The following is a 27,049-nucleotide window of genomic DNA, read 5'->3' as shown; positions in this document are numbered from 1 at the left end:
TTACAGTACTTAATATAATTGTTAATTAAGTTTAAATTGACATTAAATCCATTTATACTTCTTATGTTCTCACATTTTTTTGAGTGCAGCTCCCAATCAAATCTTACCCCCAAAGCTGCAACATTCCTGATTTGCACAATGGCGAAAAAAGTTAATAGTTAAATTTTGACATATGGGTTGATTTTGGTCTACAAACATCCAAGTATCCAATAGTCTCAAGCTCTACTCTTGAGCTCACACACATGTGCTTTCTACATCTTTAGAAAGGGAAGGAAAAGCAGTTCCTCAGGAAACCATTAGTTCAGAATCAGAGCACTGTGAAATAATACAATCTGAGGTTTCAACCTTCACCACTTGGGGAAAAAAATAAGAGGTGGCAAAACAGCTTCTGTGAACTATTGCTTCATGGTGTTCTATCACAGTGTGTGATAGCAAACAGTACAGCTTCAGGAAAAGGAAAAGGCTTTAGAGAGGTCCATTATTGTAATCTACAATAGTCTCTGGGAGAAAGCCTGGAAAATGTTCCCACTCTCTGGGTGGGTACTTTTTTCCATTCCTAGATGAAGTATATTTTGACATCATTTCTACACTAAAAAGTCTTAGCGCTAGTACTAAATCCATGTATATTTCGTATCAAATTTTTCTAAGAATGAGACAATTGTGACAACTTAGCAACAGCAATTAAATCATGGTACATTAAAAATAGTGATTTTGTCACCAAGAAAGAATATAAATTAATTTAAACTAAGTTTTCCAATAATTTAGTACTACGGTAGTATTACGTTAAAATGTTGATAAACATATGAAGAAATATAAAGTTGATTGTACAAAGCCTACTATTTCAATACTTATTCAATATTCATAAAATTTAAATGCAGAAAAAGGCATTAATTCAAATTTATTTTTCAGATATGTAAGAAAGGTCAACTATTTTTTATTTCACTCTCTGCACACTTGCAAGAATACTAAGCAATATTTTTATTTATTTTTATTTATTTCTTAGATTTTTAGACCGCCCCCTCTCCCAACAAGGGACTATATTTACTTGTTAAGTAAATATAATTTACTTAACAAGTAACAAATATATTCTAATAACTTGGGTTCCTATAATGTTCTTAAAATCAACACATAGGATTTTGGCAGGATTTTGGTTTGTGTTCAGTCACTCAACACTGACTGAAATTAAACGGAAATTCTTTTTGCTAAATGTATGACAAATTTTGCTTAATCAACAAATTATTTTCTCTTTTCATAGGAATGTTTATCTACCTGACCTATTCTATTCAGTTCAATTTGGCAATCTGAAAACCGAATCTATACATAATTTGTTAAAATAAGGTTGTAGAACAGACGGGCATTTTATGGATCTAGGGCTACATATGTCCCTGTTCTGCCTGTGTGAGATCAATCAGAAATTAGAAATCAAATGTACATACGTGTGTGCCATGCATGCAATACAACTGCATTGCTTTTATTTTTAAGGTGACTATTTTTTTCAATTTACATATGTGTATGCATGACTACACACTTTTATATCTCTATTATTTGTCCCTCCACAACAATTCCAGTTTCTCATGTTGCCCCTTGGGAAAATTAATTGCTCATCCTATTGTAGAGTATTCAGTATGTTTTATTTTCAAGCAAGTGTAGGACTATCGTATATATGTAAAAACAGGATTTATTTTAAAAGAAATAGCTTGTGGAAATGCTAAGTGGCACTTGCTTCTGAAGCAAGTTCCAGAGTGTAATTTTGTTTATTTAATGTATGACATCTACATCTTATGCAATCATTGATATACAAATTTAGTTTGAATAAATATATATATGGTATGTGGACAATACAATACAATTTTAAAAACTTCCCTTTTTAAGACTCTGTAATCCCTTTATTCAGGGTAGAGTCGGGGCAACTGGTTGGAGCTGAGCGTTTAGAGGCCAGATGCCCTTCCTGACACCTACATGGAGTTCTAACAGATATTTTCTCTTTGCGTCCTGAGAGAAACATCTCACTGCTTAGGATTGAACTCTCAACCTTTAGAGTGGGACACAAGCATCTTCACCATTAGGCCACCATGCTGCTCTATGTGAAGAATACAATATAGAAAATAAAATGTTAAATTAAGATAAAACCATAATAAAACCACCCTAATATGGAGCCATGCAATGAGATAGGATGTTATAATTCGTTATCTAAGGAAGCTAACCATCTAACTGTTTCTGGTATGGCTACAGTCAGATCATCCCAGGTGCCTTGAAATTTCCAGAAGGTACATTCTTGACCTAGATGTGTATTGTTTGTTTCGGTGCACCACAGTCACATTTCAGGGTTCACAGCTATCCCCCACTTAAAGAGCTTTGCCTTAGTTCTTCCTGATTCTATTCTGGTTAGTACTGGTTAAAGGTCATAGAGCTGTGACACCTATTTTTAAGAAGTGCCTGATGAAGCACACCTTGTATCTTATTCATCTACTTTGAGCAGGATAAGCCTTACCATGTTTCATACATTGTCCAGATAGAACTGTTCCAAGTAAACACAAGTCAACTGAAAATTTTGAAGTAACTCTAAAATCTTATGCTTATTTCTTTCTGTCTTACTTAACAGTATGTATTCAAGAAAACTATTTTTTTCATTTCCTACAATATTTAATTCTGTGTTGTGCCATTGTTTTAGTAGCCACTTAAAATTGGTTTTATATTACGTTTATGTTTAGGATTTTAAACTTGTTTTTTCCATCATCACTGCAGGCTTTGGCCTCCCTGAAGGCTATGTGACACTGTCCCGGAAACAGGTACCATTTGCAGCCACTCTTACAAGGGTGCCCACTTCCAGAATGCTGCCATATGACCTCAACTGTGTAGAAAAGGGCTACTTCCAGAAAGAGATCTACTGAAAAGATAAATGACCAATCTGTGATGCAGGGGGGAATAGGATGTGGAACCCAGTGAAGTGGAAAACAGGCCCAAGTCCTACAAGGACTCGGTGGGGTGGAAACATTGGCCCAAGGCTTGTGGTGACCCAGTGTGTCAGGAAGCAGAACATGGGATCCCTCAGGCGCTATGAGAGGCCTTGGGAAGCCTGGGATAGGCCATGAGGACAGGTGTTGCAGTGCAAGCCTGAGCCTGCTCTAAGCCTCCTATGAGATATCCCATGCTTCACTTAACAACCACATAAGGGAGAACAGTGATGGGGTCGTTAAGACAGGCAATCACATGGGTGCCTTGCTTAACAGCCATTGTGACTGTGATAGGCGAGTTTGAACAGTCATAAGTATTATCCATTCTACTCATTCTACTATTCAGTAGCACTTGGTTGCTAAATCATGCATAAAATTAATCTTAATCCAAGTATACTCAGGGCTGTTTCTGGAGTGCTTTTGTACTTTTTGCATGCAGCTATTTTAAGGAATGCCATTTTTTAAAATGCACCATTTGCTTTAAAGCATCAAGGATCAAAACTCTTTTTGAAATTTCAGTATTAAATTGGAGATTTTTTTTAAAAAAGTGCTATTGTTATCATGGAGAAAAGTCTATGTGGTTACTAAGAATTGACACCAATTTGTTTGCACCTAACAATCATATCATTCTCCAACTTACTAGAATCCTGGAATCCTTGTTCTTCCAAAAATATTAAGCGTGATGTATGCCTATTAAAATTTTCCCATTTCTGAACTGTGTAGCTTAAATTAAATAAAAATTAGTTCAATTCTGAAACTGGGATTTGGGGGGGGGGGGAAACAGACCTTGATCAATTTAGAGCTTAATTTTCTTTATTACAGTCTGTGTAATTCCTTCAGCCCTGCTCATATTGATTTTGCCAAATCAATTATCAATACTTAATCATTAAACTATTAAATTATTAAATAAAAATTAGTTCAATCCTGAAACTGGGATTTTTTCAGGCTTGCTCATATTGATTTTGCCAAATCAATTATCAATACTAACACGTTTCAACCAATTCAAAATGCATTACATGGCCAGTATAATTATAAAGCATATAAGAAACATAAATTAACCAGTGTATTCAATTAATCCAATTTCCTGGTTTTGTGATACAGTAGATCATAGAGTAACCACATAAACCAACCACAATAAATTTATAAATTGTGCAACAATATATAGCTATAAACTAGCCTGTTAATCCAAATTTGTCCCCGTTATAGAGTAAAAAATTTCTACTTCCTTGTAAAGTAACCTCTCTTGATTTAACAATAAAACAATCTAATCTTGAGTTAAGAGAAAGAGATGGATTAGAATCTGATTTAAATGCTGTATCTCAACTGTTGGCTTGGCTATAGTTTGACACTAATATCCAGTCAAAATAATATATCAGGTTCCAACCCCCCTTGCTTTGCTGTTTTCATTATTTCTAGAAAATTTATAACACTTCACAAAATAGCCAATATGCAGAGACAGCATCTGAATTGAAGAAGCCAACTGAAAATTAGATAAAATTGTGTTTTATGTTACATTCTTTTGATTACGGGGTGTTTCCACATCTAAATTCAATTTTGCTCACAATATGACTATTAAAGCAAGATTTTATTATTAATTTACTGAGCAGGATGGAGCTGCCCCAGTGATTTAGACAAATTCCAATTATAGCTAAATATAAATTCAATCTACTGAATTTCTGAAACTTTCATGGACATCATACATTTACTATTAATATACCGTAATTGCATTATGGGGTCACTTCTTCAGCTTAAATGTTACCTATGTTGAAATCCTTTGAAGTTGGAACCTCTTGTCCTACAGAGACGTACAAGCTATTACCCCACTCTGAAATCCATGAATATGTAATTAAAATCTTCTCCAGAAAGTCCCAATCTTCTGCAACAAATTTGGATGATATTTAAGCAGATCAATGAATCCTTTTCAAAAGCAAATTTCAATCTATGAAGAGACATCATTTCACAAATGCTACATTACCATGCATATGAAAATGTCCAGTAGCAGAAACAAAAGTAATTCTGGAAGAAAAAAAATGCACCAACTCCAAGCACATAACTGTAACAACTCAGGAAATTGCTGCTCAAATAACCAGGAAAAAGCCAACAACTAGTGATCTGAAGGGTGAAATTCTCTCTAGATTTGTTCCACGCCCCCCCAAAAAAATCCATTAGAACATGTTGATGTCTCTTCCTCAAGGCAACAAAAGTTGGCAATATTGTTTCAACTCATGATGACTGCCTAAGAGAATATTTTGATTTCTAAATTTATGTTTTTTGTAAATGCAACTTTTATGATTTCGCATGTGCAGCTTTTGTATTTCACAAAGACACGTTATCTCTTCCAAGCTAATGACTGTGGTGTGTGAGAGGGCCCGATCACTTCCTTCCAGAAAGTTGACCGTCTCACACCCACAATGGGAACCCGGCCATATTCAGCGTGACAGAAACCAGGTGGGCCCATGCACAGTGGTTGAGAAAACACACACACAAACACCGGGCCCCGATTTTCCTCCAGTAACTCCGTGGCTTTACGCGATTCCTTAAACGGAGGCCCACTATCCGTTTGCGAGGGAGGCTTCCGAAAAGGCCGGCACGGACTCGCAGTAGCCGCTGTCACTACTCACCGTCCGGGAACTCGCGGTCGCTGATGTGCTGCAGGTGAGGGCCCCCCCCGCCGGGATCCGAGTCTCCCGAGTCCGCCTCGGCGATCTCCCGGTAAGCACCACCTCTCCGCTCTAGTCCTGCAGCCGCGGGCCCGGCCCCTGCTCGCCCGCCGCCGCCCGACCCCAGAGCAGACCCGCGGGGCCGGCCGAGCTTCGGGCTGGCACCGGGAGACACGCAGCAGGTGACGGTGTTGCCCATGCTGGTGCGGAACTACTACTGCCGCCGCCGGCGCCGCCTGGGCTGGGCCCGAGCGGGGCTGCAGGAGGCCGCAGGGACGGCCACATCAGCGCCGCCTCATTCTCGCTTTGCCTCCGTCGCCGCCTCAGTGGGACGAGCCCAGAAGCCGGAGAAGGAAGAGCGGAGCCTGCAGCCCCGTCTCCGCCAGAGACAACTCTGCGACGGCGCTCTCACGCGGCACCCGAGCACCAGCCAATCGCGGCCCGCGCCTTACGCACTCACGTGACCGCGACGGCCGTCCCGTCCCAGGGGAGAGCCCCGGTGGTGCCACCCAAAGCTATGAAGCAGGGCGGGGCCGTCTGCGCTCCGCTCTCGGCGCGTCCCCTCCGAGCGTTCGAAAAGGAAGCGGGGGCGGGGGGCGTGGCTTATCTTCTCTGTATTCGCTGGGCGGGGCGCACTTCCTCCGGTGAATCGCCCGCCCGTGGTGACAACTGGAAGTGGGGAGAGTGACTGGGCCGGAAACGACTCTGGATTCCAATCTCTTGGACGCCACTTCCTTTCCGTCCGGCTCAGCCGCTCTCCTTCGTGGCTGCCGAGAGCAACGTTTGTCCCAAACGGCCTGGCCTGGTTTTGCCTCCACTTTCACACAGCTGCGGTGGGGGGGGGGGAGGGGGCGGGCAGGGCCGGGTGATGGCCGCTGGCGGGTTTCGTTCTGGCTTAGAGTCGACAGGTGGCAGAGTGGAGGCCACCGCGCCCACCTTTCGGGAACCGGAGAGTAGCGATGGACCGAGCAAATGTCTCCGGGGAATCCCAGGACTGGGCCGGGAGAAGGGCGTGGCAAACCGGATATGAAGCATTGCTAAGAAAATGAAGGGATGTGGCATCCCCGGAGTCACTAGGAATCGAACTTAGGGCGCAGTGCGAGCACATAAACATAAACAGTACAGCAGACCCAGTGTGGACGCTCCCCCCCCTTTTGTTATTACTTGACTATTCTGTGATTTTAGTAGACCTCATTGATTTTTATTGCCCCCCCCCCAATATAATGTCTTGGATTCTTTCGTGCAAAAATGTTACGGGGGGGGGGGGATATGGTGATTGCTCCCTTTGCCCAGTATAATAATGAACGTTCTTAGTATTTGAATAGTTCATAAGAATCCGCTAGGAATTGGGAGAAAGTGAGTTCTAGTCTCGCTTTAGGCATAAAGCCAACTGGGTGACCTTGGGCCAGTCACTTTCTTTCAGCCCTAAGAAGGAGGTAAGGACGAACCAGGTCTGAAAACACTGGCCAAGAAAACTGCAAGAACTTGTCTGTGCAGTTGCCAGGAGTTAACATTGGATTCAAAAGGCACAACATACAAATACATAAAATTGGTAGGCTGCCACCTGCTTGATCTAGACATTGTGAACCCAGCATCATAACAATCCAAATTAAAAATAACTATGTAACACTGGAGGTTAACAGCAAATACAGACACGTGATAAAGCAAAGAAATTTTGGAGTAAGATTAATATGTTAATACATAAAATTCTTAAATATGAAACTAGATAATTTTGGGTTTAATAAAAAAAGACAGAAAAAAATTTGGAGCTTTGATTTATATACGTTGATGGCAGCAAGACTATTGTATGCACAAAAATGGAAGGACATTTCAAGTCCCACCATGGATGTATGGCTACAGAAGTGGATGGAGTTGGCAGAGATGGCTAAATGACTGTTTTGATCAAAGAAAAGAATATAAATACTTTTGTTGCTACATAGAAACCGCTTCTGGACTTTGTGCTTGAGGTGGATTTTGGGTTTTACTGATTACATTGATTTGTTGTTATAGAAAAGGCTAGTTTATATTATGGAAAAACAAAAAGTTGAATTTCCATGTTAATGCTTTATTCTACTGCAATAAGGAGAATAAGAAGTTAACACTTCTTCCACCGCTCATTTTTCTTTCCCCCTTTCCTCCCCACTGTGTCTTACTATTTGCTTTTGTATTTTTGTATTTTATTTTGTAATTTAATAAAATGTTTCAAAATGAACAGTAAATACAGAGAAATGAATGCTACTGTATCCAGTGAAAATGCTGGAAAACCTGTTTAGAATAGTACTTTGAATAGAAGCAATGCAATTAGACCAAATAAGAAATAGGTACCACAAAATAAATATTGGGATAAGATATTTGTATAAACTCTCAAAGGGGATATACCAAAAAAGAGCCATAATCCAGGTGCTGGTAGGTTTCTATTTCCAAAACATTTGGCAAAGTTTTCTCTGATTAAGCATCGCTGAAAAAAATCTAAGACAATCTACATGTTCCAAAGTTAATTGTTTCCACTTTATTAAATGATTGATCTGACCTGTTTTTCAAAAAATGTATTAAAAAGTAACTTGAGAAAGTTTGTATATCAATAAATATGGTCAGTTTGGTCTTAAAAAGCTGTGTTGCTTCCTTTGTTAAAAGCTAGCTAGGATCTAAGAACTCGGGTTGGTATTCTGCAAATTTAATCATGGAACTGTCAGTTGCTACACCAGAGCACTTGATCAGTGGGCAGAGAAGTGCCAGAACTGATGCAAGTTTAGCAGTGATCATGCAAATTGGATTCTTCCTGATGGGTTGACAGTAAACTTCAGTTCAAAATGTATGTGGTGCTTGGAAAAGCAGAAATTAGAAATCACGTGTTATACAACTGAAAGAAAAAGATGAGAATGTTGAGAGGACTGAAGAAACAAAGTGTCAAAAACAAAATCTTGGATTTAAAAGTTATAATAGCTTTTTTTTAAAAAATAGATGAAAATTAACATTGAAGAGTACTCAATTTTACAACTTATTTTAATATGCAGATTTTTATTACTTTTCTGTATGGCAGACTTTTCTGTATGGCTCCCTTCCAATTTCTGGCTACAACTTCGTATCTAAAAGATAGTGATAACTTTATATTGGCCAAATCTGCTCTTGCAAGTATGGTATTTTTTTTTTAATGAAACAAATTAAGTGTGCAAAACACTTTCACGCTTGATTAATAAATGTTTCATTTACTTCCACTTTGCTGACCTAAAAAAAGGAAAGCCCTCTTCATGCTGTTTCATTTAGACCACAGTTCACCATTATTATGTGGTGAACACATTCATTCCTTAATGGATATTTTTTTTAGCATCATAGGCTAGGCGGCAGAGATGTGCCAGAACTGTGATGCAAGTTCAGCAGTGATTGGATTCTTCCACTAATGAGAAACATGAGCATGAACCTGATCAGAAAATAATATTAGCATCTCTGTGACTCTTCCTCTACATACCAGTAATCCTTTTCTCTAAAAATGTGACTTACTTGGCCTATATATTTTATAATGGTTATTATGGTTTATTGTTTAGTTTATTGGATAGATGCAGCCAGTTTATAGTTTAGCAGAATGTAATGAATGTAGTAAACTTTATGATGGTGAAGAAACACATGATTCTGATTATTCCAGAAGTTAGGAGAAAAATGGCTGGTTAAAAAAAAAATCATTTTTGTGCTTTGCTTCATATTCCAATATTCTTCATTAGCTGGGCAGGATATTCTACTTGGTACATAAATACAGCAGAATTGAAAATATTCTAAAAGAAAAAATTGGGAAGGGGGAATCTTGCATCCTTGGATGCAAATGTCCACAACAAAAAGTATCATGAGTTCAATGGATACTTACCCACTCATCATTTAGTTTGAATTTAATACAACAGAATAAGATAATAACAAGAGTTGGAAGGTCCTTGGAGATCTTCCAGTCCAACCCCCCTGCTCAAGCTGGGGACACTATACTATTTCAGACAAATGGTTGTCCAGTCTCTTCTTAAAAGGTGATGGAGGACCTACAACTTCTGAAGGCTAGCTATTCCATTGACTAGTCCTTTTAACTGTCAAGAAATTTCTCCTTCTTTCTAGGTTGATTTTCTCCTTGATTAATTTCCATGCGTTGTTTCTTGTTCTGCTCTTGGGCATTTATTTTATAGAATTTATGGAATCTTAACCATAGTTTGGGAGCCAGTTTGGTGTAGGCTAGAAACGGGGGATCGTGAGTTCTAGTCCTGCCTTGGGCACAATGCTAGCTGTGTAATCTTGGCCTCTCTCAGCCCTGGGAAGGAGGCAAAGGCAATAGTCTGAAAAACCTTGCCAAGAAAACTGCAGGGACTTATCTAGAATCGTCTCCGAGAATCGCACGCGATTAAACGAAAGAAAAAAAAATCACGGTTAGTCAAAAATCAAGCTTAGCGAAATGGAGTTTATTCCTAACCAATAATTACAGACGGAAGGCTAAATGATACGTTTTTTGTCAACGCAAAACGAAAGAAGCGGCTGCAGATGCTCAGACCGACGCCACAGTACGCCGACCAGCGGTAGATATTGTCGCTGCAATGCTAATACAGTAGAGGAGGTAGCGTTCGTAGAGATAGAAACAAGTTAGAAATACCATTGGACTAGTGATCCATTGAATTATTTTCCATCTTCCGAAGCAAGTTATGTTCTCTAAAACTTAGGGCTGGTTGTATAGCAGCAGCATCCTGTGTCCATAAGGCTTCTGGGGTTCTTCATATTTTGATGTGACATGCTAGCGACGCCTTTCTTCCTTTTTCTCTCTCTTCCTATCTCTATAGCCATTCTCCCTTTGACTAGCTTCTCTGTGGTGCTTCAGTGCTCACGTGCCCGTCCCGAGTGGAGGATCTTCGTAGAGTCAGAGTTGCGTGAGGAAGGGATGGGGAAGGCTGGGGGCGGGGAGGAGGGTTTGCCTCCCTAAGATTAGCAGCATCTAAGGTGGGGGGGGGGGGAGAAGGGAGAGGAGAACTTTGTAGGGAAAGCAACAAGAGAAAGGGAAATCAATTTAGCGTTGCAAACTTGCGCGATTTCTTGCTTGATAGCTATGGTAGTCACGTGTTGCACCAAACCATGGTGTCTTGCATTAAACCACAATTAGGGGATTTCCGATACCAGATCATAATACATAATTTGCAAACTACGTTACGGGTTAATGCAACGCACCAAGCCAAACAAAACAAATTTAACAGCGACTTACTGCAGAAGTCTGAAGGTATCTTGATTGCGCTTAACCACCTCGGGTCTTTTGTGTTTCAGGACTTAGCCGTCCATGACGCTTTCTCTTTCCAGAGCGCACCAGGCAAGCTTACTTTGTTATACTTTTAGTACAAAGCACGTAAGTTTTATTCTTCAAGTCCTTTGAATATGGTAGTGTTGGGGAAAAAATCCAGTCCGGTTTCAAGCCAAAGGTTCTGGAAATAAAATGGAGACTGATTGGAAAGAAGGACTCTGTTTATTGATAAGCAGAACAATTCTGGGACGGTTGACAAATTGGTTTGATGAGTACATGGATTTGTATGTATATTTCATACTATATTTCAGTTACTGCATATTTCATACTGGGGAGGGGGGCTTCTTACAGTAGTATATTGTCAGACAGTCTGACAAGGCAAGCTACTGTGGAAAGTTATCACCCAGCCCTCTCCCAGAAAAATGAAATATCCTAGGAAATATTGAAAAGGCAGAATATTATATTTTCCTGGATGTGAAAAGGAAGAAACATGTTTTAAATTGAGAATAGCTCCCTGTATCTTTCTGCCTCCACCCACTTTGTCAATGGGCCATTAAGGCCAAGCCAGTCCCTTTACATAATAAAGAGTTCTCCCCATCAGCTCCAGGGGGATGGGATTAAGGCATGATAATATTGGCACTTTACTCAACTGAACACATGGCATCTGAGAACTCTGAGAATTCAACCAAACCCAAACCCTGCATGGGCCTATGTGAGTCTGACAACCAATCAGAATACATTTCTTACACAGGAACAGGAAACAGAGGTTGGACTGAACAGGTTATAAAAAGCCTAGCAAGCCCCTTCTCTTCTTCTCCACCAACATTGAAGCACATGATCACCTTTTCTGTTGAGGACTCAGGCCATGTGGTCCTGTCCACCATTAAAACCATCTTTCCAAGCAGCCTCCATGTCTCCAGTGTCTTTTTCCCCACTTGGAGTCGAACCAGAAGGACATTTCTTTCAACACTACTATATATAAAGAGAGCAAACTTCACTCCCTTCTAACACTAAAGGTGTTACCCAGTCTGATAACAAAATGTCTGCAAGCAAACAACCAAGCTCAGAGAGCCTCGAGGATTCCATAATTGGAGTAACACTCAAATGGTTCCCATTTTCTTCATATTTTTTTATATGTATTTATTGTATGAGGCTTATATGCCACTCCAGCCATCAACTGATTCTTGAGTTGCTAACAATTTTACCTTGCATTAAAAATATTAAAATAAATTGTATCTCCATTGAGTTATGGGTTCTTACACAGGAAAATCTCTCTCAAGTAATGAACCCTTCAGAGCACTGTTAAAATAACTAGGTTGAATGGTTTCCTAAATCTCAATAATGCCAGGGTACGTTGAATCTTCAGGGGAATGCAGCTGTAGAGATGTGGGCAGCAACTTCTCAAGAAGACCAAACTCTTGGAAATCTACAGTATAAACAACATTTTTTCAGAGAGGGAACCTGCTGGGAACAGGAGGTCCCCTAGATATCCATGTTCTGAGTCACGAAAGGCTTTAAAGATGTCAACTGCAACTTGAATTGTGCTCAGAAGTTAATTGATAATTAGTTAGCATTCTTGCACCATTGACATTAAATGGGCATTCCCATAACTGCTGGAGCTGCTGCATTCTCGATGACATTAGCTTCTGAATGCTTTTTAAGGGCAGCACCATGTAGTGTCCTAATTTATGTGTATGTTTAATGTTCATGTTTTGCTTGCATGATTAGATTAATAAATTTTACATTCTTTGGAATATGAAAACTAGTCAACAGCTGAACATAATACCAACAACACGAGAGTGCATATCAATAAGCATATTTGAACAATTGCCATAAATTAGTAACTTTACTGTATGCTTTTTATTTAGCCTGGTTCTCATCACTAGAGTATAATTGGGAGCTCAGTTTTCAGTGTACGTATTCGTATTGTCCACTTAATAGAATGAATCTGAACTAAAATTGTGTAGAAGTGGACAGAATAAAACTTTGTTCTTGTGAATGGGTTTCACATGGGAGGTTTTTCAATTCTGTATGTTTCCTTGGTTTGATAGGCAAAGAGATGGCTTTGGTTCCTTATGACAGCACAGCTCTTTGGGGAATGCAGAAGTTACATAAATCTTCCTCTACATTCTGTTTTGCCAACCATACAATTCACATTAAGCAGAATTGGACACAGTTGGGTGTAGCTGCTGTGGTTTGGGATGCGGTGCGTATAATTTGCATTGATTCAATTGTGGAGAATTGTAATGGTTCACTAAGGAGGTCTGTAGAAACTGGACATGGTACTTTAGCAATTGAACTAATATTTCCGACCTCTCTGAGGTTATAATGTTTATTGCATTCAACAAAAACAAAAGTGACAGAATTCTAAAATTATATATCTTATTTAACTGAAGCAGGAAGATGCTTGGAGAACTTTTCATCTGAGAGTCAAGCTAGGAGTCTATGCTTTCTAGAAAAGATATGTCAATTATACAGGGAGAGAAATAAGGAACAGATTCAAACTTCCAGGATTAGGGATAATAAGAGAGAATTTGCATTTAACCCCCATGGCAGATGGTAATTATCTGCTTTATATGGCATCATCCTAGTGGACAGTCCAATTCTTATATAACCTTACAATATTGTGTGTCTGAGAGCCTCTGGCTGAGTGGTTCATTCAAATTTTTTGCTAAGGTTTTGATAGGGAACTTGACATTTTCCAGATTAGCTAGATTACAACTCTCATCATACCCCAAAATGGAAAACCATCAGAATGAGGAAGGCTGGTGTAGATTTTCCATCCCTTCCTATCATGATTACTTTCCATCCCATCCAAAATTTCCAACAGCAATGTTTTTGAGAGGATAGTAATGTAATTATGGAATGGTAGATTTTGCACATTCCTAATTGAGATTCCTATTGTTTTTCCTCACTGGAATTGGTGCTTAGATGAAAAAGTCTTTCGGTAACATGGAGCTGAATATGTTTCTATTTCATTTTCAGCCAGCAATCACCAATAGCTGAGATCAACAACAGACCATATAACTTGCCCCCAAATATCTTCCTTCAGATAGACACCAGGAGACTGAGGTCTAGTCCTGTGACTTTGGGCCAGTCACACACACTCAGCCCACTCCCCTTACACAGTTGTTGTGGGGAAAATAGGAGGAGGAAGGAGCATTAGGTATGTTTTCTGCCTTGAGTTGTTTCAAAACAGTAAAGATGAACTAAAAAAACAAGACTTTTTTTTTAAAAAAAATGAATTATTTAGGCAGAGGTTTATGCTGGGTTAATACAGTTATCTATTTTAAAGATAATTTTATTGTGGTGATATAAAACATGGCTCTCCAAGAGATACTGTAGTTTACTTTGTGGTGGCAAGTAGTTCATTAGAGTTTCTTTCACAGTTCTAGTCTGTCATCTACTTAACTTGTCATAATAACATTGTTACATAAATTAACAATTTTCTGACAACTGTAACACCTTGTGTTGAAGACACTTGGTAAATAAGTGTCAATATTTTATATTGGTCAAAAATAGTTCTCTAAAGGTTGAAAATTGAAAAATTACAATATATATTTACTAGAATTTCTATGCTGTTATAGGGGCTCATTTCCTATAAATGAATCTAGGATTGCAACCTTATGGAATACTCATTTATATTCTTGCTGCCTTGCTAAAATTGTTTATTTCAGTATGAAAGAAAGTGATAAAAGTGGTATCTGTTTTCTGAGCACTGAATTGTTTGATCTTCAAAGATATCTATTTAAAAAGAGATTAGGTAGAACTGCACTAAGAATAAATTTTGGTCACTTTGGAAATTTTTAAAGATATTCGTTATATAGACTATGATTTTAAGATAGGATAACATTTATTGTCACTTTTGTGTGAACACACATGTGCTATATATGAATATGCATGCATACATACATACATACATACATACATACATACATACATACATACATATATATATATATATATATATATATATATATATATATATATATGTTTTTGTGTACACACACACACACACACAGTACTGTGCAAAGGTTTTAGGCAGGTGTGAAAAAATGCTGTAAACAAAAGAATGCTTTCAGAAATATAAATAATGATTGTTTGAGTGAACAAAAGAAAAATCTAAATCAAATCAATATTTGGTGTGACCACCCTTTGCCTTCAAAACAGCAGCAATTCTCATAGATACACTTGCACAAAGTCAGGGATTTTGTAGGATTATAGTCAGGTGTATGATCAACCAATTATACCAAACAGATGCTAATGATCATCAATGTCACACATAGGTTGAAACCCAGTCATGAACTGAAACAGAAACAGCTGTGTAGGCTTAAAACTGGTGAGGAACAGCCAAACTCTGCTACCAAGGTGAGGTTGTGAAAGACAGTTTCATGTCATAGCAAGATTGAGCACAGCAACAAGACACAAGGTAGTTATACTGCATCAGCAAGGTCTCCCCCAGACAAACATTTCAAAACAGACTGGGGTTTCAAGATGTGCTGTTCAAGCTCTTTTGAAGAAGCACAAAGAAACAGGCAACGTTGAGGATCGTAGACGCAGTGGTCTGCCAAGGAAACTTAGTGCAGCAGATGAAAGATACATAAAGCTTATTGCCCTTTGAAATCAGAAGATGTCCAGCAGTGCCATCAGCTCAGAACTGGCAGAAACCAGTGGGACCCAGGTATACCCATCTACTGTCCGGAGAGGTCTGGCCAGAAGTGGTCTTCATGGAAGAGTTGCAGCCAAAAAGCTATACCTCTGACGTGGGAACAAGGCCAAGCGACTAAAGTATGCATGAAAACATAGGAACTGGGGTGCAGGAAAATGGCAGCAGGTGCTCTGGACTGATGAGTCAAAATTTGAAATATTTGGCTGTAGCAGAAGGCAGTTCGTCGAAGGGCTGGAGAGCGGTATAATAATGAGTCTGCAGGCAACAGTAAAGCATGGTGGAGGTACCTTGAACGTTTGGGGCTGCATTTCTGCAAATGGAGTTGGAGATTTGATCAGGATTAATGGTGTTCTCAATGCTGAGAAATACAGGCAGATACTTATCCATCATGCAATACCATCAGGGAGGCGTATGATTGGCCCCAAATTTATTCTGTGGCAGGACAATGACCCCAAACATACGGCCAAAGTCATTAAGAACTATCTTCAGCGTAAAGAAGAACAAGAAGTACTGGAAGTGATGGCATGGCCCCCACAGACCCCTGATCTCAACATCATAGAGTGTGTCTGGGATTACATGAGAGAGACAGAAGGATGTGAGAAAGCCTACATCCACAGAAGATCTGTGGTTAGTTCTCTAAGATGTTTGGAACAACCTACCAGCCGAGTTCCTTCAAAAACTGTATGCAAGTGTACCTAGAAGAATTGCTGCTGTTGTGAAGGCAAAAGGTGGTCACACCAAATATTGATTTGATTTAGATTTTTCTTTTGTTCACTCACTTTGCATTTTGAACATTGACAGAAATAAACAATCATTATTTATATTCCTGAAAGCATTCTTTGTTTACAGCATTTTTTCATACCTGCCTAAAACTTTTGCACAGTACTGCATATACATACATACATATACACACACACACGTTTACATGCACGGATATACACATACATACTTATTTTTTTTTCCTGGTAATTTTTATTGTTTTTCTCTTTTCAGCATATGTTACAATTGTTATGTCAACATTTTGTACATTGTCATATCATCTTATCAAACATGTTTTCCTCTTTTCACCATATATTACAGTCATTATGTTAACATTTGTACCTTGTTATATCATCTTTATCTATACATGTTTATAATATTCCGCTTCTATATTTACGTACTTTTATACACAGTTCTATATGTATTTATATATATTATTTTTGGCTTAATTATTTTTCTTGTTTTCTAACCATTCATACCAATTATTCCAGATTTCATAATATTCTGATTCCTCTTTATCTTTTAATTTTAGAGTTAATTTGTCCATCTCTGTGCAGTCCAGTGTTTTTTTTATCATTAATTCTTCCGGGGGAGTAGTAGTTTGTTTCCAGTATTGAGCAAAGGCAATTCTAGCTGTAGTTAGAAGATGTGTTAGTAAATATTTAATTTTTTTTGTGTAATTCCCTTTGATTATTCCCACACATACATACTTCTTACTTACCTCAGTGTTAGAGCACACTACTTACTACAGGTAGCCCTTGACTTATGACTGCAATTAGGACTGGAACTCCATCAATAAGTTATGCAGTCATTAAATAAATTATGTCTAATTTATGACCTTTTTATCCCAGTCGTTAAGTGGATCTGATTTCCCCTTTTAATTGTTTGTTGGAAGCTCCCTTGAAAGATCCCAAATAACAATCACGTCACTCCTAGGATGCTGCAACCACTGTAAATACATTCCATTTGTCAAATGTCCAAATTCTGATCATGTGGCTGCAGGAAAGTGAGGACCAGCTGTATGTCACTTTTTTCAGCACCATTATGACTTGGAACCGCGATAAATAAACGGTCACAAGTCAAGGACTACCTAGTGCACCAGAAGCGCAGGAATAGATGACAATCCCCTTAGCCCTCCTCTTACCATTAGGAAGGTGACTTCTGCCTGTTTTTATTTCAGTTGGGAATTTTCTACCTTTCACTCTTGAAAAATAAAAACTAGATATGCACATTTAAAAGTTCCAAAATAAAGACTTTCACTTGGTGGCCTGAAAATCACATCTTGTGCTTAAAACATTTTTTATAAACTTCTCGTATAGGTGATGGAAGAAATGCTATTTTCTGAATGGACTTGTATGAGTATTCTTAATTAGATTTTGTTTCCTCCTCACCTAGGCAGTGGTCTTGTGCACCTTCCTGGAGACGGGAGGCATTGATCTGCAGGGACGCAGGGTGATTGAGTTAGGAGCTGGGACAGGCCTCCTTGGAATTGTTGCTGTGTTACTTGGTAAGTTACTCTGGAACCAGTGTAGGCTAGCAATTCATTTTGGCATCTAACTGGGATCTCAAATGGTAGTTTCCTTTTAGCGTTACTAATATTAATGGAACAAAAAGGATGTGTGCATTCATCTTTGTGTTTTCCTAGAATATTGCTTATCTTTATCAGTTTTTCCCCTAAATTTATTCGAATAACGATTCTCTTTACAGTCCTCCATGTTTCTCTTCTTTTTTTAAATTGAGTTTTTTATTTTTCCATTTTCATAACATATAATCACATATATACTATTAAAATACCCAACATCATTGTATTATTAAATGTTTACATCAATTCACCTTACCATCAGCTCCCAAAAACAATTATTGGCTCTTCTGCTCTCCATACACCATATTTGTCACTTTCTTCTCCCTCTCTCCTTCCCCTCCCTACCTCTTTTCTTTCCTCTGTCATCCTTCTCTACTTCCCCTTCCTCTCTCCTTCTCCTTTTTCCCCTTTCCACCCCTTCTTTCTCTCCTCCTCTTCTCCCTTGTCCTCTCTCATATGCCTCTCTTCTTCCCTCTGTCTCCTCTATTTCCCACTCTTTATCTCATTTACTTGGTGTATTTCAGCCTCTGAGCAAGCTCCATTTTATGTTGATGGTATTTATAATTCCTTTTCAGTATACATATTTCATTTTGACATATATCTTCCTCCTTCTTTTATAAAAAAGAGAACAAAAAGTATACATATATAGTTATTGTGCTTGTAAACCCCCCTGCCTATTTTTGGCTGAGATGTAGACTTGGTTACAATTCCCAGCTATTCTCATCATTATATTTATATACATCCTTACCCACCCCCGATTTGTGATTCTGTCTTTAAATTTCAATAGTTTCCCATTGTAAGTATATTTCATGTTCCCTCTCCATTTTTCCATCATGTTTCTCCTCTTAGGTGCTCAAGTTACAATCACAGACCGAAAGGCAACATTGCCCTTACTTGAGTCAAATGTGCAAAATAATTTACCTGTCAACCTTCAGTCAAGAGCAGCAGTAAAGGAACTTACCTGGGGACAAGATTTGGCAGAATTTTTTCCAGGAGAATATGATATCATCTTGGGTGCAGACATAGTTTATCTGGAAGAAACATTTGCAGATCTTCTTCAGACACTGGATTATCTCTGCTCTGATGAGACTGTAATCCTGTTATCATGCCGTCTCCGCTATGAGCGGGACCAGAATTTCCTGAAGATGCTTAGAGAACATTTTACAGTGCATGAAGTGCTCTATGACCCTGGTAATGATGTGCATATATTTAGAGCACAAAGGCATGTCCTGAAGGAGGATTTGTGATTGGTCTGATTATCATTTCTTGCCAGTTCATGTCTTCTCTTTCTCATTGCTCCAATACTTGGATCAAAAACTCCCATGCAGCATCTCCCTCCCCCCCCCTCTCTCTGTCACAATGAAAGTACTTTATGAGAATAAAGTGAAACTAATATTTTTTGTTTCCTTATTTGGAGTTAATCAGGTTGAGTTTCCTATAAAGACACTCTTCTTGATTTACTCATTGTTAAAATAAAGAATTAATCAGGTAAGCCATCGAAGGATAGCAATCTATTACCGTATTTTTCAGAGTATAAGACACACCTTTTTTCCTCAAAAAAGAGGCTGAAAATCTGGGAGCGTCTTATACACTGAATACAGCATTTTTTGCCTCCCGAAACCCCGCCCCTTCACCAAAATGGCCGTGCATAGCTTGTTAGGAAGCTTTTAGAGAGCCCCTGGGGGATGGGGAGGGCAGAAATGGCCCGTTTTTTGCTCAATTTTACCCCCTCAGCCCCCAGGAGCATTCTATAAGCTTCCTAAAGGGTATCCATGCCCTTTTTAAAATGAAAAACAGACCCACTTTTGAAAAAAAACGGGCTATTTTTTGCTCATTTTTGCCCCCCCAGGAGCACTCTGCAAGCCTCCTCAAGGCTATTCATGCCTTTTTTTTGGGGGGGGGAAATGGGCCATTTTTGGGAGGTTTGCAGAGTGCAAAACCTTTTTTTAAATTTGCCTCTTCAAAACTTTGGTGCGTCTTATACTCCGGTGTGTCTTATACTCCGAAAAATACAGTAATTATTTTTTAAGAAATAACTGACAAGCTGTATATGGTCACAAGATAAATTATCCATATTCAGTCCTCTGTTTCAGTCAGCTGGCCAATTCATATAAGTTCCTCGGTAAATACAGGCGAAAGCAAAAGGAGGCACACATTTGAAAGAAGAAAAATTGTTTCAGAAAAAAAGGTTGGGATAAAATGGGGGCTTCCCTTGGATGAATGACATGGGTTGACAAAGAGAGATATCAGGTAGTCCTCAACATATGACCAGTCACTTAACCATTCAAAATTACAATGTGCTTAAAAAAAGGTTATGACCTGTCTATGCAGCTATCACCCAGTCATGTGATTGCATTTTGGGTATTTGGAAACTGGCTTGCATTTATGAACAGTTGCAGCATCCCGTGGCCATGTGATAGCATTTTGTGATTATATTTTTTGCTGCTTTCCAGCAAAAAATGTCTAAACTGGGTTTGGACTTACAACCACGATTCACTTAATGATGTCATGATTTGCTTAATTAGTGTTGTAAAAAGCTGTGATCTACAGCTTGCATAACTTAGCCATTTTTTAGAATTGCTTTTCACTTTACATCACTTCAAACATTTTCATCACCAATTATACTTGTGAGGTTGAGAAGTTTCATTTTCATGAAGAAAATAAAGTCCAGTTCCTTCACCTTTCCAAGGTTTTCTGGTTTCCAGGGATTCTTTCAAAGTGATCTGGCTAGGTCAGTGGTCGGCAAGCCGCGGCTCGCGAGCCACATGCGGCTGTTTACACACTTTAATGTGGCTCTTCTGTGTGCCGGGCGCCCGCTCCCCTCCCTCCTCTCGGGCACTTCAAAACAAGCGCCTCTTTCCCTTTTTTCTTTTCGACCCACAATGATTAGGGAGGATCCTGAAGTTGGGCGGGGATGAGAAGCGAGGAGGCAGAAAAAGAAACGGAGGCTAAGGAGCTTCCCCCCCGCCTCCTCCCAGCAAAAATCTAACCGGGGAGCCGGGCGGGCAGTAGCAAATTAGCCGATCACGCCGCTTGGGCAGTAGCAAATTAACTGATCACGTGGCGTGATCGGCTAATTTGCTACTGCCCGCCGGCTCCCTGATAAGATTTTTGCAGGGGGGGGGGGGGAGAAGCTCCTTGGCCTCCGTCTCTTTTTCTCCCTCCTCGCTTCCTGGGGCTCCACCAATGGGGGAGCAAGGCCCGCCCAGCGCCAGGCTTTGGGCTAACACAGAGGTCTGCAAAGGTGGCTGTTTTAAGACTGGTGGACTTCAATTCTCAGAATTCTGGGAGTTGAAGTCCACCAGTCTTAAGAGCCAATTTTGCAGATCCCTGGGCTAATATGATTGATGCCCTTGGTGGACTTCAATTCTCAGAATTCTGGGAGTTGAAGTCCACAAGTCTTCAAGCTGTCAGGTTTGAAGACCCCTGGGTTTTTTTTTCTAAAGGGTTAGGGGTGCAAGGGTCTTGTAACTTGACAGCTTTAAGACTTGCATGCTTCAATGCCAGAGTTTCTGAGCCAACATGACTGGAGGAGGAATTCTGGGAGTTGAAGTCCACAAGTCTTAAAGCTGTCAGGTTTGAAGACCCCTTGGGTTTTTTTTCCTAAAGGGTTAGGGATGCAAGGATCTTGTAACTTGACAGCTTTAAGACTTGCGTGCTTCAAATGCCAGAGTTTATTGAAACTAAAAACAGTGTACCATCCTATGTATTTTCGGTTTTAAAAATGTGGCTCTCAAAATAAATTTCAATCGTGGTTTTGGCGAGATTTGGCTCAGTTGAAAAAAAAGGTTGCCCACCACTGGGCTAGGTTGTTCATTCCCACAAGGATCAAGAGGAAAAGACAGTTGTTGATGAGGTTGAATATTCTTGGTAATAATTAAGGCAAATCCTAATCTTTAGAAACCACATTTGCAGTAAATAAATGTAGGCAAAGTGCCGACTATTGGAGCCAACTAGTCTGTGTTGGAATGTATAGCTAAGACGGAGTCTGTAGTGCATTAACAAGGTTAAACTACTTGATTAGATCTGTAATTCATTATTTGTCACTAGGGGCACTGAGAGATGATGTCTTAAGCCATCTTTAACCTGTTTTAAAAGCAGTGGTCTACACATATAGAAAGTTTTAAAATAGTCCTCCAGACAGCAACCAATGTTTAAAAAGTTCAAGGTGGGCAGGTAGAAAGGTTAGGGAATAATATAAGTTTTTCTGCACATGTTGCTTTAATTGTTGCCAAGTTTCCCTAAGTGACTGTTTGGGTACCGAATTAAATTTTTCTATAATCTGTTCCTGAGGAGTGGAATGTGGAGAAGGGTCACAGCTGCATCTATTGAAATAGATTAATTAGTATATGATTTCTTATACAATGTTTACTTTGTTTAACAAATTTATATAGCTGTCCATCTACTCAAAATAAAACATAATCAAAATATATAAATCCAGTTCAAAAGAAACGACTGAGGCTCTGAATATTGCATCAAAAAAATAAATTAGAAATTATAATAGAATCACTGTTCAGTACTGTTTGTATATGTAGCAAAAACGTTGCAGTGGAGTTTGGACTGGAGAAATGTGCCATCCTTCAAGTTGACAACTTCCAAGAACAAAGAAGTGATGAGGAAGGCAAGAAGTGAATATAACATAAGAGTAGAGAAGTCCAAACTCCATGGAGGAAAAGCTCTAGTGGTTTTGTGGCTAGAAAGTGGGAGACCATGAGCTCAAATCCCCCCTTAAGTCATGAAAGCCAACTGAGTTACTTTGGGTCAGTCATTCACTCTCAGCCCAACCCACCTCACAGGATTGTCGTTATGAGGGAAACAGGAGGGGGAAGGTGGGTTGGCTATGTTCGCTGCCTTGAGTTATTTGTAAACAATAATAGGCAAGAACATCTGCCTATCCCAATTTCTTAGAAAAGACTCGATAGATGGATAAAAATGCCAAATCCAATTTAAACTATGCGATGAACCATAATAATACTGGTGCCATACCAAAAAATCTTGGTCAGCACTTATAAAATCTGCACATTGACAATTGCAAAAGACACGTTACAGCTTCCTAGGTTCTTGGGAAAAATTTGATGCATGTGAAGGCCAACACCAGCTAAACAACTGGCAGCCGTGACTTCAGATTGCCAGAAAATAATTTACTATATAATTTATAATGAATGAAACTACTCCATCAGCTCACCCAATAAACCAACCCAAGTCTGGGGAAAGAACCAGATTTTCACATCCCTTTGAAACTTCTTCACGAGAGCACCATGACCAGCAAGACGTACTTCCTAGATCCCACCAGGTGACATTACCTCATGGATGGGTTCTGGAGCATGTCCACTCAGCCTGATCTAGGACAGGAAGAAACTATTGGAAGTAGGCAGTCTTGCAAAACCATGTCATGCAAGCCTTTAAAGGTACAACCAGCATCTACAACTGCACTCACTCGGGGGGAGGGGGAAGGTATTATATGGATGAATATTGCAATGCATCCAATACTCCACAAACTATTATATTCTGGACCAGCTGAAGCTTACAAATGCTCTTTGAGGCCCATGAACTCTATTGCTACTGTTCAATTAGGAAGTGACTTAAGGCATGAGTGGCCATATATACTGCTTCTTGATCTGGGAGTAGGCACAACTATAGTGCACAACATGTAATCGTGCAAAGGCCTTCCTGCACAGTTGTCACCTGCTCCCAAAGTATGCTGTAAATCTAGAACCTTCTGATTGTGCATTAACCCTGCCCTTGGGACTATGACCCTATCCAGCATTATCCATAGAAAATTACTGGGCGCTAGATCTCTAAACCCCAGATCCAAACTATTTTGAATTGAAATTCGGAGTCCTTAAATAATGTGTTAAACTACTGTAACACCAAAATGCTTAAAAACTGAGGAAATATTGTTTTGGGACAGCCTATTTCATAATAAAATTCTGCCCAGTGCAGAATTGTATGGGATTTCATATTTAGCACAACACTTTGTATTTGTAGATTCTAGGTCTAGTACAGGGTTCAGTTTCTTGAGCATTCCATAATAATTATATTATTTTAATTAGAAAAATTGTTATTTTTCTCTTGTGTAACAGAAATAATAAATATATGGTTCAGAATAGGGGTGTGCATTTCTGAGGGATATTATATTACATTTTTAAAAAGCTAAACAAACATATAAATGCATTCAAAATATATGCAAATTCAAATAGGTATGGCGAGGTGTCAAAGAGAAGGAGGTAAAACGTGGCCTGAAAAGAATGGTGTATACAAGAAAGGGCAGCAGTGTGGCAGGGAAAGGACAGGGTGGCAAATCATGTTAGTGAAAAAAGACAGGGAGTTAAGATGCAATTATGAAATAGCCAAATAAAAGCAAAACATTTGGAGCTTTGCACATGGTCTGTGCCAATTGCATTTTTGCATTCCTGCTTGAAGAAATACATGCTTAATCTTTTTATATTTGTCTCAACTAATTGACAAACATAAGGGAAATGATTCTATTTAAATATATTATCCCATCTGAAAAAAGAGACTTCAAAAAGATTTTAAAAGCAGGTTTATGTATCCGCACATAGATGTGTAAAAAGAGTTTTATGACAGTTTATACCACAAACTTTACAGTAAGAAAAAAGCACTTTATGACAGTATTTCACAAATTCACAAATATCACTTTAATATACAAAGCAATTACTAGCTTCTGAAACATAAAGCAGTTAGTATGTACATAATGTTAATAAAATGCAGTATAACCCAGTATATTAAAAAAACAAAAAAATACAACTGGATAAATTACAAAATTAAAACTGGGATATTTCAAAATAATAAGGAATTCTCAATTTAACTTAATCCATTTCTAGTTCATATTTCTCTGCCTAGTAATTTAATTTGCAATAAAAACATTTTAAAAAGTTCGGTACCCTGTTTTTTTGCTAATTGTTTTGGATAAAGAATCAGTTACAGGGAGAATAAATTTTATTAAATAAAACTAGCACAGCTGTTCCTCCTCCCATAATATTCTAAAGAAAGTTGACATTCATGTGAACCCCAGATCCAAACAGAAGAATAAATTGATCAGAAGTTGCAAAACTTTCCCATTCCTTGGTGCTCCTCAAATTAGAGGGTGAATCATACTTGAATAGTAAAATCTTAAATGGAATTAAAGATCTAACATTTCATGTATTGTTTCACTAATAATCTCATGACCCAAAAATGGAGTGGCACTTGGATAACATACAACTTACAGAAAGCATTTCAAAACTATCCTATAGTTTTTGTTATGAATTTGTCATTACAACCAGCTTGTTATATTCTTGAAGCGTGTTTTTCAGAATGTCAGTAATGCATCTGGCTAAGTCTGAGACTCAGGTAACAATATGATACAATACTCCCGTGAAGTACAGCAAATACTTGTTTTGAAAAACGTAGGCATGCACCAACATTTTAGTTACATGATCAACAGGTCAATTAATAGATAGCATTCAAGTGAGGAGACTCCACAGATACATAAGAGTGTTGAAGTGCCATGTGTTCATTGTGGGTTTAAAAGAAACCACATGTAAACACAGCTCAATTATATTAAAATGCCGTCACTGAGATGCACTACAATTCCAGAAATCCTTATATTTATATATAAATATATATAAATATATATTATATATATAATATATAAACTATGCCACAGAGTAGCAATGTTAAAATATACAGCAACCCTGAGAAAGTGGGCAAGTGGATGCAAAAAGATGTATGAGGTTCCTTGCAGATGTAACAAGGTATAAGTATTCATAATAACAATTCTGAATTAACTCCAAGAATTCCTAACTCTAGAGGCAAATTTTTAAAAGGCTTGAAATGGCTAGTAGGAACCAGTGCCTGCAATACCAAAATACACTTATATTACTTGTTTTGGGCTAGAGTTGCATTTAAAAAAATTAAATGTGAGAAATATTTATAATTCAATTCTGACTATTGATCATGTTTATGCTATATTCAAAATGAAAATTGTCGTTACAAAGCTGTAGATTGCTAAAGTTTTAGCACCATTTCTTTATTTAACAGCCCAAAGGTGGCTGTGCTTCTCAAAATATTCAGAACTCTTTGGGTGCTCAGGGTATTGTACATGTATCAATAGGCATAACATCTGCAAACATGGATTCATACAACGTAAGAAATCCCAAAGAATGTTATAAACACTACATGTGGTAACTATTACAATCTCATCTCAATTGGCACTGGGAAATATTGTGCTTTTAAAAATATTTATCTATTGCTCATTCCCTAGAATTGCTTTCTCTTTCAAATATTCTAACAATTAAATATCAGCCTTTCTTATTGGAATCCCCCTAACTCGAGATCTCAATCTTTGGTATTGCCTTGTGTAGATGCCTCTAAAAAAACAGCTGTCTCTTAGAATTATCGTGAGAATCCATTGAGTAACAACATCCACGCATAGAAATATTAAGCCTACCATAAGCAGGAGCACATTAAAGTTACATTAATACACTCAGATGTATCTGCTGCTGAGCCATTCCTCTGCAGGCTGTAAGTGGAAAAATGAACACTTGCATCTTTGTGTAAAAAGAATATTTCCACACATCAAAACTGTGATGTCAGAAGTAGAAAGCATCTTTCTCATTTAACATGCTAGCTTTTTAAAATGTTCATGAATGCTTCATCCTTGAAGCATCTCAAATGGTACATATCCACAATAAAACAGGTATCTGCTGATCATGTATTCAGTTCTTAGTTATAATTTGGATGAAAGCTCTCTTTCATAAAATTATATACTTGTCATTCTGCAATTTTATAATTGTTTTGTTTTATAGAACATGGTAGATTCCAGAACGGACATACTGTGCAATTGCCAAATGTATCTGAGCTTAAGTAAGCTTTCAAATTCTAATTACAATGCTTTCCATTACTTAAGTTTAGGGTAAAATTATGCAAATAAAATATTGAGCAACCACTTTTCTCTTTTGTTCCCTCTATATAACCCAAATGTTTTCCAATTGTTTTGTCTTAAATGAATAGCTGCCCAACAGACAAAGCACAAAGTGAAGAACTTGGGAACAAGAGGAATTTTAAACAGTTGCTATCGCTTCATAATTCACCATAATAACAAATACAAACTGCAGTGAAATAAAGTAACTGAAAAAGGGTAAGTAAACAACAGTACAACATATCAATAAG

At 38.4% G+C, this 27,049-nt stretch overlaps 2 protein-coding genes across 8 annotated transcripts in view; one reads left to right on the top strand and one right to left on the bottom strand.

Moving 5' to 3' along the window:
• CCNYL1 (cyclin Y like 1) overlaps positions 1-6,189 on the bottom strand; it is a 55,429-nt gene extending 49,240 nt beyond the window's left edge. For both annotated transcript variants that reach the window (XR_014174210.1, XM_081939785.1), the window contains exon 1: positions 5,576-6,189. Coding sequence is in view for 1 of the 2 variants with exons in the window: in XM_081939785.1 (XP_081795911.1) it covers positions 5,576-5,813 (238 nt within the window). In the remaining variant the exon portion in view is untranslated. The remainder of the gene's footprint in view (positions 1-5,575) is intronic.
• A 3,864-nt stretch (positions 6,190-10,053) lies between these two features.
• Positions 10,054-19,269, top strand: METTL21A (methyltransferase 21A, HSPA lysine). 6 transcript variants are annotated; one of them, XM_081957736.1, is made up of 5 exons: positions 10,054-10,158; positions 10,892-10,970; positions 12,923-13,071; positions 17,689-17,800; positions 18,725-19,269. In XM_081957736.1, exons 3-5 carry the CDS (start codon positions 12,925-12,927, stop codon positions 19,120-19,122), a joined length of 657 nt encoding a protein of 218 aa, XP_081813862.1. In that variant the 5' UTR covers positions 10,054-10,158; positions 10,892-10,970; positions 12,923-12,924; the 3' UTR covers positions 19,123-19,269. The 6 variants fall into 6 exon arrangements, with proteins under 6 accessions (XP_081813862.1, XP_081813861.1, XP_081813860.1 ...); XM_081957735.1 differs by lacking the exon at positions 10,054-10,158 and adding an exon at positions 10,387-10,498; XM_081957734.1 differs by lacking the exon at positions 10,054-10,158 and adding an exon at positions 10,439-10,498 and having other exon boundaries at positions 10,892-10,934; positions 12,917-13,071.
• Positions 19,270-27,049: the final 7,780 nt, after the last annotated feature.

Source organism: Natrix helvetica (assembly GCF_964273705.1).
Source record: "Natrix helvetica genome assembly, chromosome: 1".
In the NCBI taxonomy this organism is placed as follows: domain Eukaryota; kingdom Metazoa; phylum Chordata; class Lepidosauria; order Squamata; family Natricidae; genus Natrix; species Natrix helvetica.
The sequence above is the reverse complement of the archived record's forward strand: the minus strand, read 5'-3'. Positions and strand labels throughout refer to the sequence as shown.

Excerpts from the sequence above, each read along its gene's own strand:
- METTL21A (XM_081957731.1), top strand. The coding sequence starts at position 10,706 with ATGGTGTCTTGCATTAAACCACAATTAGGGGATTTCCGATACCAGATC. Across the intron at positions 10,935-12,916 it reads CTCTTTCCAGAGCGCACCAG|GCAAAGAGATGGCTTTGGTT; the intron begins GCAAGCTTACTT and ends TTGGTTTGATAG. Across the intron at positions 17,801-18,724 it reads AATTGTTGCTGTGTTACTTG|GTGCTCAAGTTACAATCACA; the intron begins GTAAGTTACTCT and ends TTCTCCTCTTAG.